General features: G+C 42.4%; 3 protein-coding genes across 3 annotated transcripts; all 3 read right to left on the bottom strand.

The window, feature by feature from the left end:
- Positions 1-1,076: 1,076 nt before the first annotated feature.
- LOC135605018 (transcription factor bHLH162-like) lies at positions 1,077-2,708 on the bottom strand. The gene is made up of 3 exons (XM_065094686.1): positions 2,319-2,708; positions 1,661-1,978; positions 1,077-1,396 (listed from the first exon to the last, which is right to left on the bottom strand). The coding sequence occupies exons 1-3, from the start codon at positions 2,454-2,456 to the stop codon at positions 1,328-1,330; spliced, it is 525 nt and encodes a 174-aa protein (XP_064950758.1). The 5' UTR covers positions 2,457-2,708; the 3' UTR covers positions 1,077-1,327.
- Positions 2,709-5,116: 2,408 nt separating this feature from the next.
- LOC135605882 (protein NUCLEAR FUSION DEFECTIVE 6, mitochondrial-like) lies at positions 5,117-8,504 on the bottom strand. The gene is made up of 3 exons (XM_065096460.1): positions 8,302-8,504; positions 7,812-7,930; positions 5,117-5,390 (listed from the first exon to the last, which is right to left on the bottom strand). The coding sequence occupies exons 1-3, from the start codon at positions 8,463-8,465 to the stop codon at positions 5,371-5,373; spliced, it is 303 nt and encodes a 100-aa protein (XP_064952532.1). The 5' UTR covers positions 8,466-8,504; the 3' UTR covers positions 5,117-5,370.
- An 846-nt stretch (positions 8,505-9,350) lies between these two features.
- On the bottom strand, positions 9,351-11,433 carry LOC135605017 (uncharacterized). The gene is made up of 7 exons (XM_065094685.1): positions 11,324-11,433; positions 11,019-11,170; positions 10,808-10,938; positions 10,283-10,500; positions 9,962-10,168; positions 9,802-9,882; positions 9,351-9,716 (listed from the first exon to the last, which is right to left on the bottom strand). Exons 1-7 carry the CDS (start codon positions 11,353-11,355, stop codon positions 9,488-9,490), a joined length of 1,050 nt encoding a protein of 349 aa, XP_064950757.1. The 5' UTR covers positions 11,356-11,433; the 3' UTR covers positions 9,351-9,487.
- Between the last annotated feature and the right edge of the window lie 7,253 nt (positions 11,434-18,686).

The raw sequence follows: 18,686 nt of genomic DNA, 5'->3' as shown, positions 1-18,686 counted from the left end.
ATGGCGATTGAATTTGAACGACAAAATGCCAAGGAGCTAGAAGAAATGCATATTCAATCTATAGCCATAGCTCAGGAAAACCTCCGTTTACAAAACGAAGTGGTAGAGCTAAAGGAAAAATATGACAAATTGGAAGGGGAAGTACTGGAAGTAGATCGGTTAAGGCTAGAGAAGGCCGATCTCCTGAAAAAAATACAAAGGCTTGGAAAAAGAAAAACTGAAGAAAGCGAAGAAGAAGAAGAAAATGAAGAGGCCCTTGTTCTCTTGGAGGAAGAAACTCAGAAAATCCTCTCTATGGAAACAAAGGAAACGGGAGGATCAAGAAGATCTAAGAATATGCTCTTCAACTTAAAGGTGCATATGGAAATTCTGAATATTCCCCCTTTTGAAGTTAATGCTATACTAGATACAGGTGCTACCACTTGTTGCATAGACGAGAAGGCTGTACCAAAAGCTGCAATAGAAGAAAACCCTTATGTGGTGCATTTCAGTGGGATCACCTCCAAAACGACAGCGAACAAAAAATTAAGGGGAGGCAAAATGACTATTGGGAACAACACTTTCAGGATTCCTTACACCTATGTGTTCTCAATGAAGCTTGGGGATGATATTCAAATGATAATAGGATGTAATTTTATAAGGGCAATGCAAGGAGGAGTTAGGATTGAAGGTAACACGGTTACGTTTTACAAAAACTTAACGACTATTAACACTTTGCCCTATATCTCAACAGCTGCAGCAATAGAAGAACTAGATTTGGAAGAAGATGACTATATCCAAATCCAGGAGGCAGTATTTTACTCACACGTGAGGAAGCGCCGTCGATTTGATGTCCCGATTCCCGGGGTAGCGACGAAGAAGATGCAGGGGAATCCGCTCACCGTCGGTGATGGTAAAACGACGTAACACGGAGCATTTGATGACTAAAAGTTTTCTATTTAAGGGTTTCATTCTGCCGCCAGTTTTCTATTGAAGGGTTGTCGGATCGCCGACACGGTCGAAGAAAATGTTTGGTGAGTACGAGGAAGATTCCCATACGAGCGCTAAGAACGTGTTTAAGAGAACTAAAATGCCACTGAAACAAGAGAAGCTTCCATTAGTCAATAGTCTGCAGACTACAGAGGGTACAACAATCGTGCAAGCTCCAAGCATCAATCTCAACTCAAAAAAAGGAAAGAGGAAAGCAGTACGTCTGTTCGTGGTGGTGGGATCATCTTCTTCTTCCTCCTCCGACGAAACCGATCCATATCAATAGCAGTCTTAAAAAAAGTGCATGGTACACGTCCATATGTCCTCAGGAATCTGGAAAACCATGTCTCCTAGATGATTACTTAACCAGCTCCTTCAGTCTCTCAGATACCCTCGAAGCCTCCAAGCCAATTCTGGTGCTGACAGCCTGCAAACACAGGTAATAACAGCTCATCACACATGTAGGTTAAATGCTGTAGGCTAACAGGAAGACCGACACACCCTGATCGATTGGAGTCGTAGCTGCAAACACAAAAAAACCATGTTTTTTTGGGAAGGATTTCATTAACCTAGGTAAGGTAAGGTGTCCTGATCCTATAAACAAAATCCCTTGCCTGGACATAAATCATCATCTGCCTTAGCTCGAGCTGCCCAAACTAGTAAAGAGCAAAGAGAGAAGGATCGTGATCACCTGCGAATGTATTGTGTGGTAGATCTTGTCACCGACGACTGAGAAGCTAGCATGGATGACTTCGGCACCTTCTTCCTCGAGAACATTGATCACCTCATGGAACATGAAGCTCTTGTTCACACCACTTATCAGAAGTATCTCCAGGTTCAGATCCTGGTATTTTACTTCAATGATTGGCAATAGATAGCCCGTTCCCATCTCATTTCTGACCGCGCTGGTCTGCACGAGCCTTCTCTGCTTCAACTTTTCGATCCTTGCACGAAGATATTTGATGTAAGATGTGGCTTGATCCAAGTTGTCTTGCTTTGTCATTGCATCCTGTAACATAATAGGTTTAAGATTAGAAGTTGCAGGATGCGATACACTCGATAGCAATTCTTGTATCACAGATGATGGAAGAAAAGTAGACAAGTCTTGGGCTTTATCTCAGGATATACGATTACTGCAATTATTTTGTCCATCAATTATTAGTTAAAGAATACTTTGTGATCGGAAGGAATGTCAACGTGGATGATGTCGATGACGCATTCTGCGATCAATCAAATCATGTAAGAGAAAGAAGAAAGAGAGAGAAACCCATTCATCAGGCAGTAGGGTTCTGATGGAGATAAAACATCCGAGAAAGAAATAGAAGCGCAGGAAGAAGCAAGATGCTTACCTTTGCCGTGGTTCTGTGTTCCGCGGGAATGATGGAGGAAAGCTTCAAGTACAGGGTCTTCATGTGCAGTCTCCTATATTTTTCCGCCATCTTCCTCTCCACCTTAAGATCTGCTCGACCACGGTGACAGTTCCTCATGGTCTCTCTTCCTGTTGGCAATTAATTATCTCTGCAACTCTCTGCACGCACCTTGTCTGCCACCAGCCAACACCGACAGCAGCAGCCAAATGAAGGTCTTAACCTCCGTTGGCCTGATGATGATGATTCATAGCGCCTGGTGAATATATAGTGGGCGGAGGAGTCGTGTTTCGCGTGGGCCCAACCAACAGCTCTTTGCCAGTAAAGGAGGAGGAGGAGGAGGAGGAGGAATGAAATCTGTGGTCTGCTGGCGGGATTGGGAAGATGACAACACGAGAGAATAATGTGCATCTTGAATCCATGCAGCTGACGTCTTCTTCGATAGAGATCGAACTCAAATCTTAACGAAGATGGGCAACGATGGAACATCTAATAAATTCATTCGATGAAGTAAACTGCCAACAACTTGATTGGGGCTCTTAAGACTCACAGCTGTGCCCATGGCCGGAGCCCGGTGGAGTTCTCCTCCATGTGTATGTGCTTCACGGAGGAAGAGTCATCTCATCCGGTGAACAGGACAAACCAAGTTGGAATAGTCATCTTATCCCACGTTTCTCTCTCGACAGTAGACTCGGTTCGGTACAGCTTCCGAACTCGGATACTGGGAAGCTCAATGAACGCAGCAGTCAACCCATAATACGGGGAGATGCAACGAATAAAGACTGGAATCAGTCTCTCGTACTGTAAACAGTAGGAAAGAATGCATAAAGGAGCAATAATTTCAAGAGAAGCGGGCATGGAGAATTCAGTCAAGTTTGGTGTGTGTGCATGTATTTGAATCCTTTTACTCGATTCGAGCGTTCAAACCCTCGTCATGCCTTACGAATTATTTTGGCAACAAGACTGAAAGGCTTTTAGTCGATCGTCATCTAATATATAATTTTTATATGATTTTTGTATGATATTTTAGATTAAAAGAAGAGACAGAGACTATCCCATCGATTTGCCCATGTAAATAAGAATAATACAAATGATTACAAGTTATCCTCTTTTTGTTAGTTATGTGGAGAAAAGAGTAAAAATAGAATAGATTATTAGAGGTGGTTAAGGATTACCTCATCGTAAAATATTATCCTTTTTTTGACTAAATATAAAAAATTATTTTTAATATAAAAAAAAGAGATAATTTTGAACCACTCGTAATCATGAATTACTAACTTGAACATCGAAAGATTCACATGAGAGTTAATATTTCTATTTCTAAAGGAATCTTTGATAACTGTATGCCTTAGCAGTTAGATGAAACATCAGCATTAGCATCATTATTATCAGCCTTCGGAACAATCAAATCATCCACGATTGTACGATTCTTCAGCTCAATTATTGGAGTCTCTAAAACGTGTTAATCATCATGTCCCCATCTCAGTACCAACTGTGGACTGCTGATAATTGTAGATGACAACATGTGAAGCCCCATCAGCCACCAATTATCAACTATGCCCATTGCCTTCACGCGTCGACATGTTGTCAATGGTATGTCACTTCCGCTCGGAACCTCACATTCGAGTCGAGGAATAGTAAGCTTAATTCGCCGACATTCTAGTGGTGGAAGAATCAAGCAAGGGCGATTCACTGCGTGCATACTTCGAAATCTAGATTACATCTTTTGGGAGTGACAAGGCCGGTGTTTTGGTCGGTCAAGCGATTCCCAATCGGACTTAATGCAGAGAAAAAAATCAATTGCAATTGACTACTTTGTGGGTATTGGACCAAATACACACAAAGTAATGATCCATTTGTTGACTTAATATGCATGGTTTGACTTGATTTGTTCATCTTTCTAGAAATTCTGATTCATTTTGGTCGCACTTGGAAGTATTGAAAACTATAAATCAGAGTAATATGATTGATCCAATCGACAAATAAATAAAAATTTGGTTTACATCTAATCAAACTATCATTCATCTCAAATGAATTTGGATGATCCTCCGGAAATGTCAAAGCTTCAATCTCGTCAATATTCAATCGATGCTGATGACCACAACAACACATGAACTAAGAATATATTGTCCAGTTGAGAGGTGATATAATTGGTTGCAACATCTTGTAAGCACTCAGATCAGTCTGACTGTAGTTGGATGCTGCTTTCTACCTGCATGTTTTGCTGAAGGAATCCGAAGAAATGGGTCCATCGTAAGTTTGTGGTCGCACACTATTTATCTCAACAGCAGAATTGCACAATATTAGACAAGAAGTGTGAATCAGCATGAGGTTTACTACATTTTTCTCTTCAATTATTAACTCAACATCTATCCTAGGGTTTTGGATAATTGATGCAATGCACTTTAATCATCCTTCTCCAAGCACAAAACACCTTACATGGTTGAGGTGCATGATACTAACATGGTTTCGACATATCCCAAGTAGGAAAAAAAAGATCTGAAACCAAAACTCCGACAAGCTCGACTTTTATAACCAATCAAACAACTAGATTGACTGAATTAAAGGTTTGATGGCTGACAAACTCACAAAATAGCAATCGACTGCTTACCTAACTTAGAAACATCATATTGTTTGGTCAGATGACAGCACCTTAAATAGCAATGCTGTGTTAACATTTGCGCATCCGAATAATAAAAACACGCGTCTAGAAAAAGTGATCGAAACGTGAAACGGATAACAAAAAGGAAAACAGCTGCAGATGGATATTCCTGAGAATATGATAAGAAGTTTCAACCACTATAAGAATGACTATGCCAGGAGGTTGCGACGCACTTTCATAATACAAGACCGGAAAGGGACAGTTGAGATATTTCTGCTGTGCAAGAATTGAAATCCAACATAACATTTCTTTTAGAAGAGAGAAGATCCAAGATCATCGTTTAGAGCAATGGTGCCTTCTAGTAAGCACATTGATCAATAAACAAACCCAGCAATCCTCGGCACGGCATTTGTTTCATGTTTATCTCTGACGTCATAGAGGCGTTGCAAATCCTACATAAAGTTATCATGTTACATATGCAAAGCAAATAAAATATCAGCCAACATTTCACTAACACAACCAGATGATTTACATGTTCAAGCGATGATAACAAAGGTTCATAACATAAGGTGATGCATTGTTCAAGAGGGAAAAAAAAACTCAGCAAGGTAGATATATTTGGAATCTAACATGAGTAAATATGATCTAAACCAGCAGAAGTCACTCATTGTCTTGTTTGTTAAGCAACAAAATAAATGACTGTTCATAAGAACAATGCTGGGTTAGGAACATTAGAAAAATGTTTCCTAAAGCAACAGAGTCAAATTCGTGATGAAGTTATTGGAAAATAGAAGAAGCGCATGCCAAATAAGTACAATGATAACAATAACACTAATTTATAACCTTAAGCAAACCATGGCCTACAGAAATGACCAATGAATGATGTTGTAGAAGAGATACAGAAAGGCACTGCCAATGATAGCAGACAGAAACCAAGTGTTGCTTATCACCATGAAACATAGTTCCACACATGCCATGCATGCTAGTGAAGGCTATACCATGCAAATCATATAACAGGTGGATACATATCAACTTTCTCACTTAATAAGGTCCATAGTATTCTTGGTCCGATCTGATCTGGCTGTTCGTCACAGAGATGGGCCTCGAAACCCCCAAAAGACTGACTAACACCAGTCAGTACCAAACAAAATTAATATCTGATTATTTCAAAAATAACTCAATCCACCATGATCCAGTTTGCTTGACCTGGCATTTTCATATTGAAATTTTATGCTATACAATTCACCTCGAACTTGTTCCTGATTCTGTAAATACTTCTATACAGGATCCCTAGCACATGACTCAGAAATTGAATAAATTGATGAGGCATGGCACAACATTTCACCGAGTCAAAGGTTGACAAGCATGGATGAAGCTAAAAGTACACTGCTGGATAGATTCCCATAACAAATCAGGGATGAACGACAAAGAATTAATGAAAAGATAAGGCGAAACAAGGGAGAGAAGAGACAACAGTTCAAAAAGATATGGGCTGGCACACTCAACTTTTATCACAGTACATATATCAGAAATTCCAAAATATCAATCAAGCTACAGCAAATCCTTATTTGACCTTATATTATATGGACAAATATGAGCAACAAACAATACAAGAACCCCTCTATCAAGTATGATTATTGGTGCCTGTCAGATACTAATCCTCCTTTATTCTTTTTTTCTTTTTTCTAATACCCCTGAACCAAATGCACCAACAGCATGCAAAATAAAAACAAGAGTTTAACACTTTTCTTTCATTTGAGTTCCGACAAAAATGCCACAATCTATCAAAGGATCAGCAGGACTCAAATAAATATAACATGGTACTTAAACAAACAAGTTTAAGCACTCTGTAATGGAAGCATGTGATGGCCACAAAGCATATCTGTTTTGTTTGGTTTTCGAAATGTCATAGAGGAAAACTAAATTAAGTTTTTTATTTTTCAAAATTCAGGCAAAACACTTCAACGAATAAGGGGGTTAAAAGAAAATATATGCGCATACCAAGCTCTCAAACCCAATGAATAAGGGGGTTATGGGCATACCATACCAACAAATAAGGGGGTTAAAAGGATTTATTATTCTAGTAATCTTTAGAACTCTGTTTTGGGATTGAGAGTTTTTCTTTGGTATGCCCATAAACTTCTTTAACCAAAGAACAAACTCTCAAACCCAAAATCAGAGTTCTAAAGATTACTAGAATAATAAAAACAATATTACACTGGACCTATTTCTTACAAACAGAAAAAACCACAAACTCCAATGTAACTGATCAAACAGTAGCTAGGGAAGTTAAAAGTTTGTGGTTGAAAATATATCCCAACCTACCTTTTCTCCTAAAATTTTTGTCTATAATTAGTTGATTTTTCTGTTGAAAGTTAAATAATGTGATAGTAGACCTGCAAACAGAAAATAAAAACAAACAAACAGAAGTCCTGATGGACCTATTACCTATACAATTACAAGAAAACTAAAACAAACAAGTATGTTGTGTTAAAATATTCTATAAACACAAAGGGGAAAACACAGATAACATCTTTGAGTTCAGTTCCAATTCATAACTAAATTAGGATCTGAAAGTATGTGTGGGACTTCAGAAGTTCGGAAGAATATAAAGAAAGATCTAAACTTGCTAGATTTGAAGTATCTGTCCTAACATTTTGGACAAAGCTAAAACAAGTAAACTAACCAGAACTAACCTAAGCAAACATAAAGCAAAATAAACACTTTTGCTACAACAAGTGATACCCTCGTAGCCTCTCAATCGAATTCATGGAATCATACCAATTATGTTTTAAAGTAAAACAGGCAAATTATCATATAATATTTGCTAATTATGATGAGCTACAGAAAAGAAGAGAGGATAAATGGATTACCTTCTGAAAGCCAAGTCCAGCTTCCAGGCCTTGCGGAGAGCATAGAAGTGAGCAATGCCGTAGCAGTAACGCTGTGAAAAGGCATCAAAGACTGTGCACAACCCAACTCAACCGCGGACCTGCGGAACCTAATTCGTCAGTAATGCATACCATTCACATTACAATAACAAAGCTACCACTTTTGCCACACACAATCCAACAATAAAACAAGAAGCCACAAAAAATATTCAAATAAAAAGAAAGATGATGCAAAACGAGAGGAAAAAAAAAAGAAAAACAAAACTTTGAAGTTCTTAATTCTGAAAAAAATTGAATGCGTCGATGATCCAAAAATTATTTTACTAGTGAGCGCTTCCACATGAAAAGAGTAGATTAGTAAGTACAAAAGATGTAAACTTCTCCAGATCAGATCACCCAAGTTCTCAGTTAAAACTAATAAATGAATGGGATAAGATCGAAGACGATGGAGAAAGATGCGGAGTAGCAGTACCTCGAGATTCCAGAAGGAAGCTTGCGGCGCGAGAGCCAAGAGCAGGCCCGAGTTCGAGCAGAAGAAGATGGGAAAGCTCTCGAAGTTGCGGCACCGGAGATCAGAGAAGAAGGGATCCCTCGGCCTGCGAGGGCTCTTCGAGCGCCGCCAATCGCCGTCGCCATTGCTACTTTTGGCCCTCTTCTAATCCTCCGCTATTTTGCCGTTGCGCGGTAGCCGTCACTGTTACACTAATGCCATATTGACATGGTGGGACAACCATGCTAACGCCGTATGGTTGACGTGGCTCATGGCGTATCACAATCTTGTAGAAACAAGGATTCTTCAATCCATTTCACCATGCTACTGTGACATGGCTTAGTCAGCTACTCGAAATGATTGGAAAGTTCGTCAAACAGACAACTAATCTCGACCGTTCAATTCAAACTTTCCGTCCGATACGTTTATGGTTAATTGGTCTCTCCATCGTGCAGATTGACTTTGATAATAATGACACTAATTATCATGAATTGATTAATTACCAGAGATAAGATGGTTACGGTGCTGTAATTAGTGAAGTTTGAAACTCGATATTTTCACATAAATCTCTCTTTTATTTTTAAGTTGTTCTATGTATCAACCAGCTAATGATTTGATTGATTATCTTTTATTTTCATTAAATTTCCAATGGTCCAATAAAATTTATAGCCTTCTTTGTTTAGTATCATTTTACAGCATTTGAAAACAACGAATGTTATTTAAGAATATACGTTTTATGAAAAAAGGTATGGCACCTTTAGACACATCATAGCATCCTTTTAAAAGCACTACAGTATTTAAGCTATAGAATTTGCACAATGCAATGAAGATTAAATCGATTAATTATATTTAAAAAAATGGAAATTTTGATTTGTTCAAATAAATATGAAAACAAGGGATGCGCATGCATGCAGCAGTCAATAGCATACTCATGTATGTACTACACACTTATTATAAAGTAAATCATCTGTAGCAGTCAATAGCATACTAATGACTTCATTGCACACCTTTAAAGCTACAGAGTTGCATGAGTTGCGACTCCTAGCAATCTATAAAACTCTTACATAATCTACTCCCTTCAGTCTTTTCTAAGTACAGCAGATTAGATAAGATTGCTCGTAGTCCTGCAGACGTAGGATACATGCATGCACCATCTTTCACGACTTGCTTAAGAGTCCAGGCACCAGCAGTAGTAATCGGATGCCGAGAGCTCCAGTAACGCATCAGGTGTCATCTTCTCCAGCTCCCGTTGCCTCCACGCTGGGTAATTGTTGCGGCTCTCGCCGCAGCCTGAGGCGTAGTCGCGCGGATGATTCTGTGATCGCATCCTGATATAAATCCTCATCGCAGCCACACAGTCCTCGTACGGGTCTTGCGTTCCAGTTTGAATGTCATATCTGCGGATGAATTATATGTATACGTGAACAAGTGCGTGCTAGCTGAAGCATGATAAATGAACCTTACTTGTGTTCGTTCACTCACCCGAGGTAGGCTTGTGTCAGATACTTGAGCGAATTGCTGAGCTTGCTAGTCCTCATCAGCGGTGGGTAGATTGCTGTGTCCCTGCATGCGCTCGGAGAGAGAGATGATCGCTTGCTCAGAAAGATGATCGCTTGAAACTCAGATTGGATACAGCTGGTACCTGATCAAGAATTCAGGGTATTCAACTCCAAGGCACTCGAGGTCGTGATCCAGACCGTGCCCTACGAGGATTCTTGCCTCTCCACCCCGAGAGCGTATCTTCCAGATGGGTTCTCCGTTGCTAAGGAAGTCCTGAATCCTCCTCTGTGCTTGCTTCAGCGCCATTGCGTCCCTCAAGTATTCAGGTCTTATCCCTGTCGTTTCATACCTGGACCGATTTGAAGTATTAGGTGCTCCTCCTATTCGTGTGATAAGGAGTTCCATGTTGATCACCGAGTTTGTTCAGAGAAGTACAGGAAATAAAGAAGGCATACAAAGGCACCTATAGTTTGTGACCGGTATTTGGGGCTTGATGTAGGTCTGGAAGATAACGTTCTCGTCCTCGCCGATCAGGCAGACCCTGGCACACAGGTCTAGTGATCCATCGCTTCCTCCTCCGACCATCTTGCAAGCCAAAGCAACTACCTGGGAACCTTGATTTCGCGTGCCGTAACCCGACGTGTCTTGCAAGCTCATCCTCGACATCCGAGAGGTAAGCCCCTGAAAGAAGAATGAAGATAATAATGGGTATGCTGGCTCGACTATAATTATGGACTATGATTAAGATGCACTTGGAGACTCGAGAGAAGCAACAGATGATCCATTAAGTACATCAAATTCTCACCTATACAGTTCTGGAAAGAATCTTATTCTCACATATAAAATCTCCAACTCCTACTTAATTCAGACCATACAAAGAAAAACAACATGAGAACATGAAACACAGCCCTGCATGACAGTTCTTCTTTCTTCCTTTAAGGAGATGATGCACTGTTTTGAGATGATTTCTATCATTTAGGTCACTCACCGAAGCATCGCGAGAGAGTTGGCATGATGCACGGTGAGTCCTAAGAGCATTTGGACTTTCGAAGATGTTGAGGCATAGATTACATCCTCGAGGTCTGAATACCCTGGCACATTCAATCTTCGGCAGTGGTCCTTCAACAAAGATATCATCTGATCCTTAGAATACAAATGTCGAGCGATGAGAGCTGCTTTCAACTTCAGACATCGCTTACCTATCAGATGCTCCCTGAGAGATTCAAAAAACCTGCAGTGTTTTTGGCATACCCCACACTTTGGCTCATGCACCGAGTGAAATGAAACCCTCATATGTTCCACCAGATGCTCCACCTTGTTGTATTGCCTGAAACATGCTGCGCATTTGTTTCTGCTCGTACCGCATTTAATAGCCAGATTAGAAATATACGAAAGAACTTCAAATAACACAATATAAAGTATGACCATTAGGAAAAGAAACAGGAACGTGCACATGCATGATGCATAAAAGATGAGTGTACGTGAAGAAGGATTGGTGGTGTACCTAACAGTCTCAGAGTCATGCCTATTGTCCATGGCTGATCTGCGTAGCTCTGAACTGCCAGAGGGAAATGGCTCAAGGTTGGCCAAGAGACGGAGTGTTGGTTCCGTATTTATATACAAGGTTGGCAGTGGCCTTCAGGTACAGCCTTCACTAGAAACTAGTGGGTACGAGTGCATCAGCAATTAAACCGGAGATCTCCCATCTCCATAGATTTTAGGTGGTGTAGTCTTGATCGTTCGAATCCCTAAGTGGATCTATTAGTTGAACTGGAATTAGGATCATCAACCTTATACGATGTCGGATTTAAGAGAAGGGCACCATTGCTCCAGACATGGGTAAAGCGTTTTGACTCGGAGAGTTCTTTGTGCACCGTATGCAACCTTTTCATTATGGTCCCACCGGATTCTTGTCTTTGACAGATACCCGGTCAAAAGAAATGGTGGAAAAGAATAAGGTTTAAAGGGTTCAGGATTCCATGTCCACATCATGTATAATATCTTTGACTATTAGATCCTCTACAGTAAAAATGTCAGACAAAAAGATGCAGCTAAATTCATAAGACATTCTTAATGTCGGAGAAGTAGAATCCTCTATGGATGTCCATGTTGCACTGTGCTGTCCTGCATCGCAGACCTTGTGTACATGCAAATGTGTCTATGGCAGCAGCTCGTCAGATTCTTTCCTTACCTGGAATCACGTCTCTTGATGATAGAGCTTGCACACTTTGTTCTTGTAGTCGACTGTCATCTCGCCACTGTCGTGATTTTAATCTGTTAATCACCCAAGCAGGCAGTCCAATTGCATGCGCAAGTGGTTCATCTTGGATCTCGAGAGCACTGGATATCTGCTTTTGACATGCAGTCAGATGTGGAGGATAAAGCAGCAGGTCCTGCATTATATTCCTGCATTATAAAGAACATCTGCTGCACATCGCCGAGAGATGTCTACCTCATCATTAACCTTGTGGTTTCTTTTGTTCACTTGATTATTCCAGACCTTATCATCGACACAATTTACCTCTGCCTTTTGGAGGCGCTGTTTGACCCTCAGTTTCAATTACAGTGTATGTATTATAACTAGTAATCATGTTCTCTAATCTGCATCTGTTCTTGCTCTTACAGTAAATGTTGATTCGTTCGAACAAAGTGCGTGCAGAGCCTCTCAAATTTTGTCGATCTTACATGATCAAAATGTTTATGAAGTAATGATATTGGACGGTAAACACTAAAATGAAACTGGTAGCTACCAACATTGCATGCTAAGAGACACAGTCCTCGCAGGTGATTGAAGGAAGCTGGTAGATGCTCCTCTCTTTAAAGCAGTAGAATATATCCGTCCATTGTAGTGGGTTCTACCACCAATATTATCCCCGGTCATCCCTAATAGGAATACAAAAGTTGTGGATCCTTTGACCGCCACCGACGAGAACTGTTTGCACCAATTCCAAGCCATGAATAGTTGGATGTCAACATGGGATTTTACCACCAAAAGTATTCTTTGCTTCCGTGAGGGGCCAACTCTTTGGAAAGAGAGGAGGGTTAAAAGCAGAGTGACCTGTAAACCTCCCCTTCGCCTTGGACTTGCATGTCCTTCAGCCATGCTATAGAATTACTGTGTCGATTCCTGAGAAGCCAATATAGATTGTGTTCCACAGTTCCAGCAAGAACACCATCAAGAATGGTGTGGAACTCGAAGAAACCTTTAGCTACTTTCATCCTTCCGCTTTACATATACATTTTAATATGTATCTGTTCTACTTGATGTCATGCTCATTGACTAGGAACGTTGCATTACAGAATAATACTTTCTCACAATGGACAATGATCTTTTTTGTCCTTTCTGAGGAAAACATCAGTCAATCATCGTGTTACATAGGTGAAGTAAATGATTGCAATCTTTGAATCCAAGTTGGAACAATGATGTAGAGAGCAGGAATCCACTATCCAAAGTAGAATTCTTTTTAGAGGAGAAGAAACAAGAAAGTGGGAGTAGAAGATGGAAAGCCGGAGTTATCATTTCCCTCTCAGACTTCACATTCTGTTCCCCGCTACGTTTTGGCCGGAGAGAGTTGCTGTTACAAGAAAGGAAAGCATATCTATCCGCTACACACAAGTGGTCTGTTGCATGTCTCTGGTTCTTGCCCTGGTCTGGGTAGAATGCCCTTGGATGAATGACCGTAATCTTTTCGTCCTGCCGTTGCAACTACAAAGAAGAGGATAATATCGTGCATTTAGGATAGTAAATAGAGTGATTATATTTAATTTTAAGAGAAAAATTGTCAATAGAGACAGTTTGGCCGAGTGGTCTAAGGCGCAGGCTCTGGTCCGAAAGGGCGTGGGTTCAAATCCCACAGCTGTCAAATTAATTAATTGTTATCCTTTTTATTTTTTCAGTGTGTCTTGTCAGGCACTTAAATGTTCTTTCAGTTATTGGCAGTCTCTGGAATACTTTTGATCGAGAGAAAAGCACTTATGTCAATATCTCAATTCACAAATCGGTTCATCAAAGCGATGCATTGCACCACAGCATCAATTTCGCACCAAATGTATATTTCAAGTATACCAGAATCCATATGACAATTCCTTATGGCAGAAGGATCGATGTGATGTTCGACATTTCCTTATCCTTAGCCCTTAAGCAACAGACTCTTCTTAGAGGCTTCTGAGTTGCGTTACTCTCGGATTCTGCATCAGAAGCTTCAGAGAGGGTTACTATAAAGAAGTAGAGAATATTGTTATATGACGTCAAATTATACTATTTTCATATTTATAAATAACAAGAGAAGCTACCAACATTGATGGCAGTTTGGGTGAGTGGTCTAAGACGCTAGTTTTAGCCTCTGGTCCGATTTTTTTAAATGTATGTGTGTGGTCAGATTTGGCACTTCATTTGTCGCTTGATGTATTTCAGCATACATATTGTTAGTAAACCTTTACGCTCGAGATGAGAGCGAGTGTTCGGTTGGATAGGATTCGAGAGAGGGATTTTTCGACTTGACCCCTCCGAAGCTTAAATTAGCTTTTGGTGGAATGAGAGAGAGTTCTGTGTTTGTCGCCAGAGGAGCTGGGCGCCACATCATACTTGAGGTTCCACATATGCATCGTTGTGTCTACTTGCTTGGCGATGCTAAAAGATGCCATATCATTCTCTCCCTCCCAAAGAGGTGTGCCCCGGGTTCCGCATGGCGAGGGCTCGGTGCATGGCTTGGTGCCTTTTGTTGGTTGGGTTGGCTGTCGTGCTGGGAGTGGTAGTTCAATCGTCGTTTGATTGTGAGCTTCTATTCGGGAGATGGACTAGTCAAGCAACACTACTCGAGCGTTGGACTTGCCGAGATGCAACTCGAACATTGGACTGGCCACAAGGCATGGCTCAGGCATTTGACTGGCTGTAAGGCGTGGCTCGAGCGTTAGACTGGCCGAGATGTGACTCAAGCCTTAGACTGGCCGCGAGGTGTGGCTCGGGCATTGGATTGGCCGAGATGCGACTTGGGCATTAGACTGGCCGCGAGGCATGGCTCGGGCATTGAATTGGCCGAGATGCGACTCGAGCATTAGACTAGTCACGAGGCATGACTCGGGCATTGGATTAGCCGAGATACAACTCGAGCAATAGACTGGTCGCGAGGCGTGGCTTGGGCGTTGGATTGGCCGAGATGCGACTTGGGCATTAGACTGGCCGTGAGGCATGGCTCCGGCGTTGGATTGGTCGAGATGCACCAATGAGGCACTGTTTGGCCAAGGTGCACAACTCGGGCACTGCTTGACCAACATGTACCATTAAGTCACTTTTGGGCCGAGGTACACTAGTAAGGCACCGTTTAGCCGAGGTGCACAACTCGGGCACTGTTTGGCCGAGATGCACCATTGAGGCACTGTTTGCCAAGGTGCACAAATCGGGCACTGTTTGATTGAGGTGCACAATTGAGGCACTATTTGGCCGAGGTGCTTCACTCGAGTCTTGTTTTGCTGCGGTGCCCCAATGAGTCATTGTTTGGCTGAGGTGCAAAACTTGAATACTGTTTGACCGAGGTGCACAATTGAGGCACTATTTGGCCGAGGTGCACAACTCGGGCACATCATGACATCGAGTAGAAAAACGTTGTTGTAATCATATGAGAACTCCTCTCAAGTTCTAAGTGTTAGTGTGGTTTAAGAGAAGAGTAAGTGGGTGTGCAAATGTTCTCTCTTGAACCTGTCAAAAGGAGAATCGAGTGTAAAAGGGTAGTTGATCTTTGCCCGTTGAAAGAAGATCGGTAGTGAAAGCTGGTGGCCTCGAGTGAAGAGGAATTAGGAGTGGATGTAGGTCACAATGACCGAACCACTATAAATCGGTTTGTATTTCTGTTTTGCTATTTACCTTTATTGTAATCTACTTTACATTGCAAACTAATTTCTTACTCTCACTACGCTCTCAAACGCTTTCAAGTTAACATCTTCCGAGATCGGTTGTAATCGAAATGAAGATTTTTCAAAACCGACGAGCTGTCAATTTATCTAAATATATTTTTTTTTTTTTAAAATGTGTGTGTTGTGATTTGGCACTTCATTCGTCGCTTGATGTATTTCAGTATACACATTGTCAGTGAACTTTTACGCTCGGGAGGTGAGGGCGAGTGTCCGATGGTTCGAGCATTGTCCTTCGAGCATGGTCTTCTCTCTTAGAGAGTTCTGTTTCTGTGTTTGAAGTGCCTCTCCCTCCTGATTAAGGAGCGTTAGCTTTTATACTTGTGGGGATGAGTTGGTCGTACGGGGTCAATTTACTGTGGTCGGCTCCTCAAGCGACGGTCGACTTAAGCTTCTGTATAAGCGCTGATCGACTACACGAATCGGTGTCGCGTGGCACCGCCCTGAGCTTTCCGAGATAGTTGTACCATGATGATGTCGTTCGTACGGAGGGGGCACAAGTGGCTGCCCGCCACGTGTGTGCTGGGCATTACATCGTACTTGAGGTTCCACGTCTGCATCGTTGTGTCTGCTTGCTTGGGTCCACGTGGGCAATGCTAAAATATGCCCTATCATTCTCTCACCCCCAAAGAGGTGTGCCCCGGGTTCCACATGAGGGGTGGGGGGGCGCGGGGGGGCTCGGGGCATGGCTTGGTGACTTTTGTTGGCTGGGTTGGCTATCGTACAAGGAGTGGTGGTTCGATCGTCGGTTGATTGTGAGCTTCTATTTGGGAGATGGACTAGTCAAGCAACACTACTTGGGCATTGGACTTGCCGAGATGTAACTCGGGCGTTGGACTTATCGAGATGCAACTCGAACATTGGACTAGCCATGAGGTGTGGCTCAAGCATTTGACTGGCTGCGAGGCATGGCTCGGGCGTTAGATTGGTCGAGATGCGACTCAAGCCTTAGACTAGCCGTGAGGTGTGGCTCGAGCGTTGGATTGGTCGAGATGCAACTTAGGCATTAGACTGGCCGCGAGGCATGGCTCAGGCATTGAATTGGCCGAGATGTGACTTCGGCATTAGACTGGTCACGAGGCGTGACTCGGGCATTGGATTGACCAAGATGCGACTTGGGCATTAGAATGGTTGTGAGGCATGGCCGGGGCGTTGGAATAGCCGAGATGCAACTCGGGCAATAGACTGGTCGTGAGGCGTGGCTTGGGCGTTGGATTGGCCAAGATGCGACTTGGGCATTAGATTGGCCGCGAGGCGTGGCTCGGGCATTGGATTGGCCGAGATGCACTAACGAGGCATTGTTTGGCCGAGGTGCACCATTGAAACACTGTTTGGCCGAGGGTCGAGGTGCACCATTGAGGCACTATTTGGCTGAGGTGCATAACTCAGGCACTGTTTGACCGACATGTACCATTAAGGCACTTTTGGGCCGAGGTGCACCAGTGAGGCATTGTTTGGCCGAGGTGCACAACTCGGGCACTGTTTGACCGAGGTGCACTATTGAGGCACTGTTTGTCGAGGTGCACAAATCAGGCACTATTTGACCGAGGTGCACCATTGAGGCACTGTTTGGCCGAGGTGCTTCACTCAGACGTTATTTTGCCGCGGTGCCCCAATGAGGCACTGTTTGCCCGAGGTGCACAACTTGAACATTGTTTGACCGAGGTGTACCATTGAGGTACTATTTGGTCGAGGTGGACTACTCGAGCACATCATGGCATCGAGTACAAAAACGTTGTTGTAATCTTGTGAGAACTCCTTTCAAGTTCTAAGTATTATTGTGGTTTAAGAGAGGAGTAAGTGGGGGTGTAAATGTTCTCTCCTAAACCTGTTAAAAGGAGAATCGAGTATAAAAGGGTAGTTGATCTTTGCCCATTGAAAGAAGATTGATAGTGGAAGTTGATGGCCTCGAGTGAAGAGGAATTAGGAGTGGATGTAGGTCACGATGACCGAACCACTATAAATCGGTTTGCATTTCTATTTTGCTATTTATCTTTATTGCAATCTACTTTACATTGCAAACTAATTTCTTACTCTCACTATGCTTTCAAGTTAATATCTTCTGAGATCGGTTGTAATCGAAATGAAGATCTTTCAAAATCGATGTTTTCATCCGCTACACTAATTCACCCCCCCCCCCCCCCCCCCCCCCCCCCCCCCCCCCCCTCCCCCCTCTTAGTGCCGACTCAATTCTAACAAAATTCTCCGAGCTCGATCATAACAGAATTCTCGATGTGTCGAATTTGGAGAGGATTTGTCGGAGTGATTGGTCGGATATCACCTTTATCGTGTGAGCTTAGAAATATGGTCGTAGCTTTCGAGATGTTTTTATCAGTGCCAACGCCAACTTCTCGATCAGGGAATATCGCTCCTCGAGCCCGGCAAGGACGTGGCTAACATAGTAGACAGCTTGTCGTGCTTTCTGAACCAACACCGAGCTAACGACTTGTTCTGAAGCTGCTAAGTATAGGCCAAGGGTCTCGCCCAGTTTAGGCGAGGCAAGGCATGGTAGTCATCTAAGGTGCGCCTTCATATTCTCAAAGGCCAGCTCGCACTCTAGGGTCCATGTAAATACGTCAGCTTGGCGTAGGGCTCGGAAGAAAGGAAGACATTTGTCTCCAGAGTGCAACATGAATTGGTTGAGTGTCGCTAGCCTCTCGGTGAGTTGCTGTATTTCCTTGGCCGATCGTGGGGACTGCATTTCCATTATGGCCCAGATTTTATCTAGGTTGGTGTCTGTTCCCCTTTGGTGGATGATGAATCTGAGGAATTTGTCGGAACCGACCCCGAAAGTGCACTTCGAAGGGTTAAGGCGCATGTTGAATTGCCTGAGGGTACGGAAGGTTTCAGCCAAGTCGGTCAGATGCGTGCTTTCCGACCTGCTCTTGACAATCATGTCATTGACGTAGACTTCCATATTTTTCCCGAGTTGCTACTTGAACATCTTATTGACCATTCTC

This window comes from Musa acuminata, chromosome BXJ2-2 (genome assembly GCF_036884655.1).
Source record: "Musa acuminata AAA Group cultivar baxijiao chromosome BXJ2-2, Cavendish_Baxijiao_AAA, whole genome shotgun sequence".
NCBI lineage: Eukaryota > Viridiplantae > Streptophyta > Magnoliopsida > Zingiberales > Musaceae > Musa > Musa acuminata.
The sequence above is the reverse complement of the archived record's forward strand: the minus strand, read 5'-3'. Positions and strand labels throughout refer to the sequence as shown.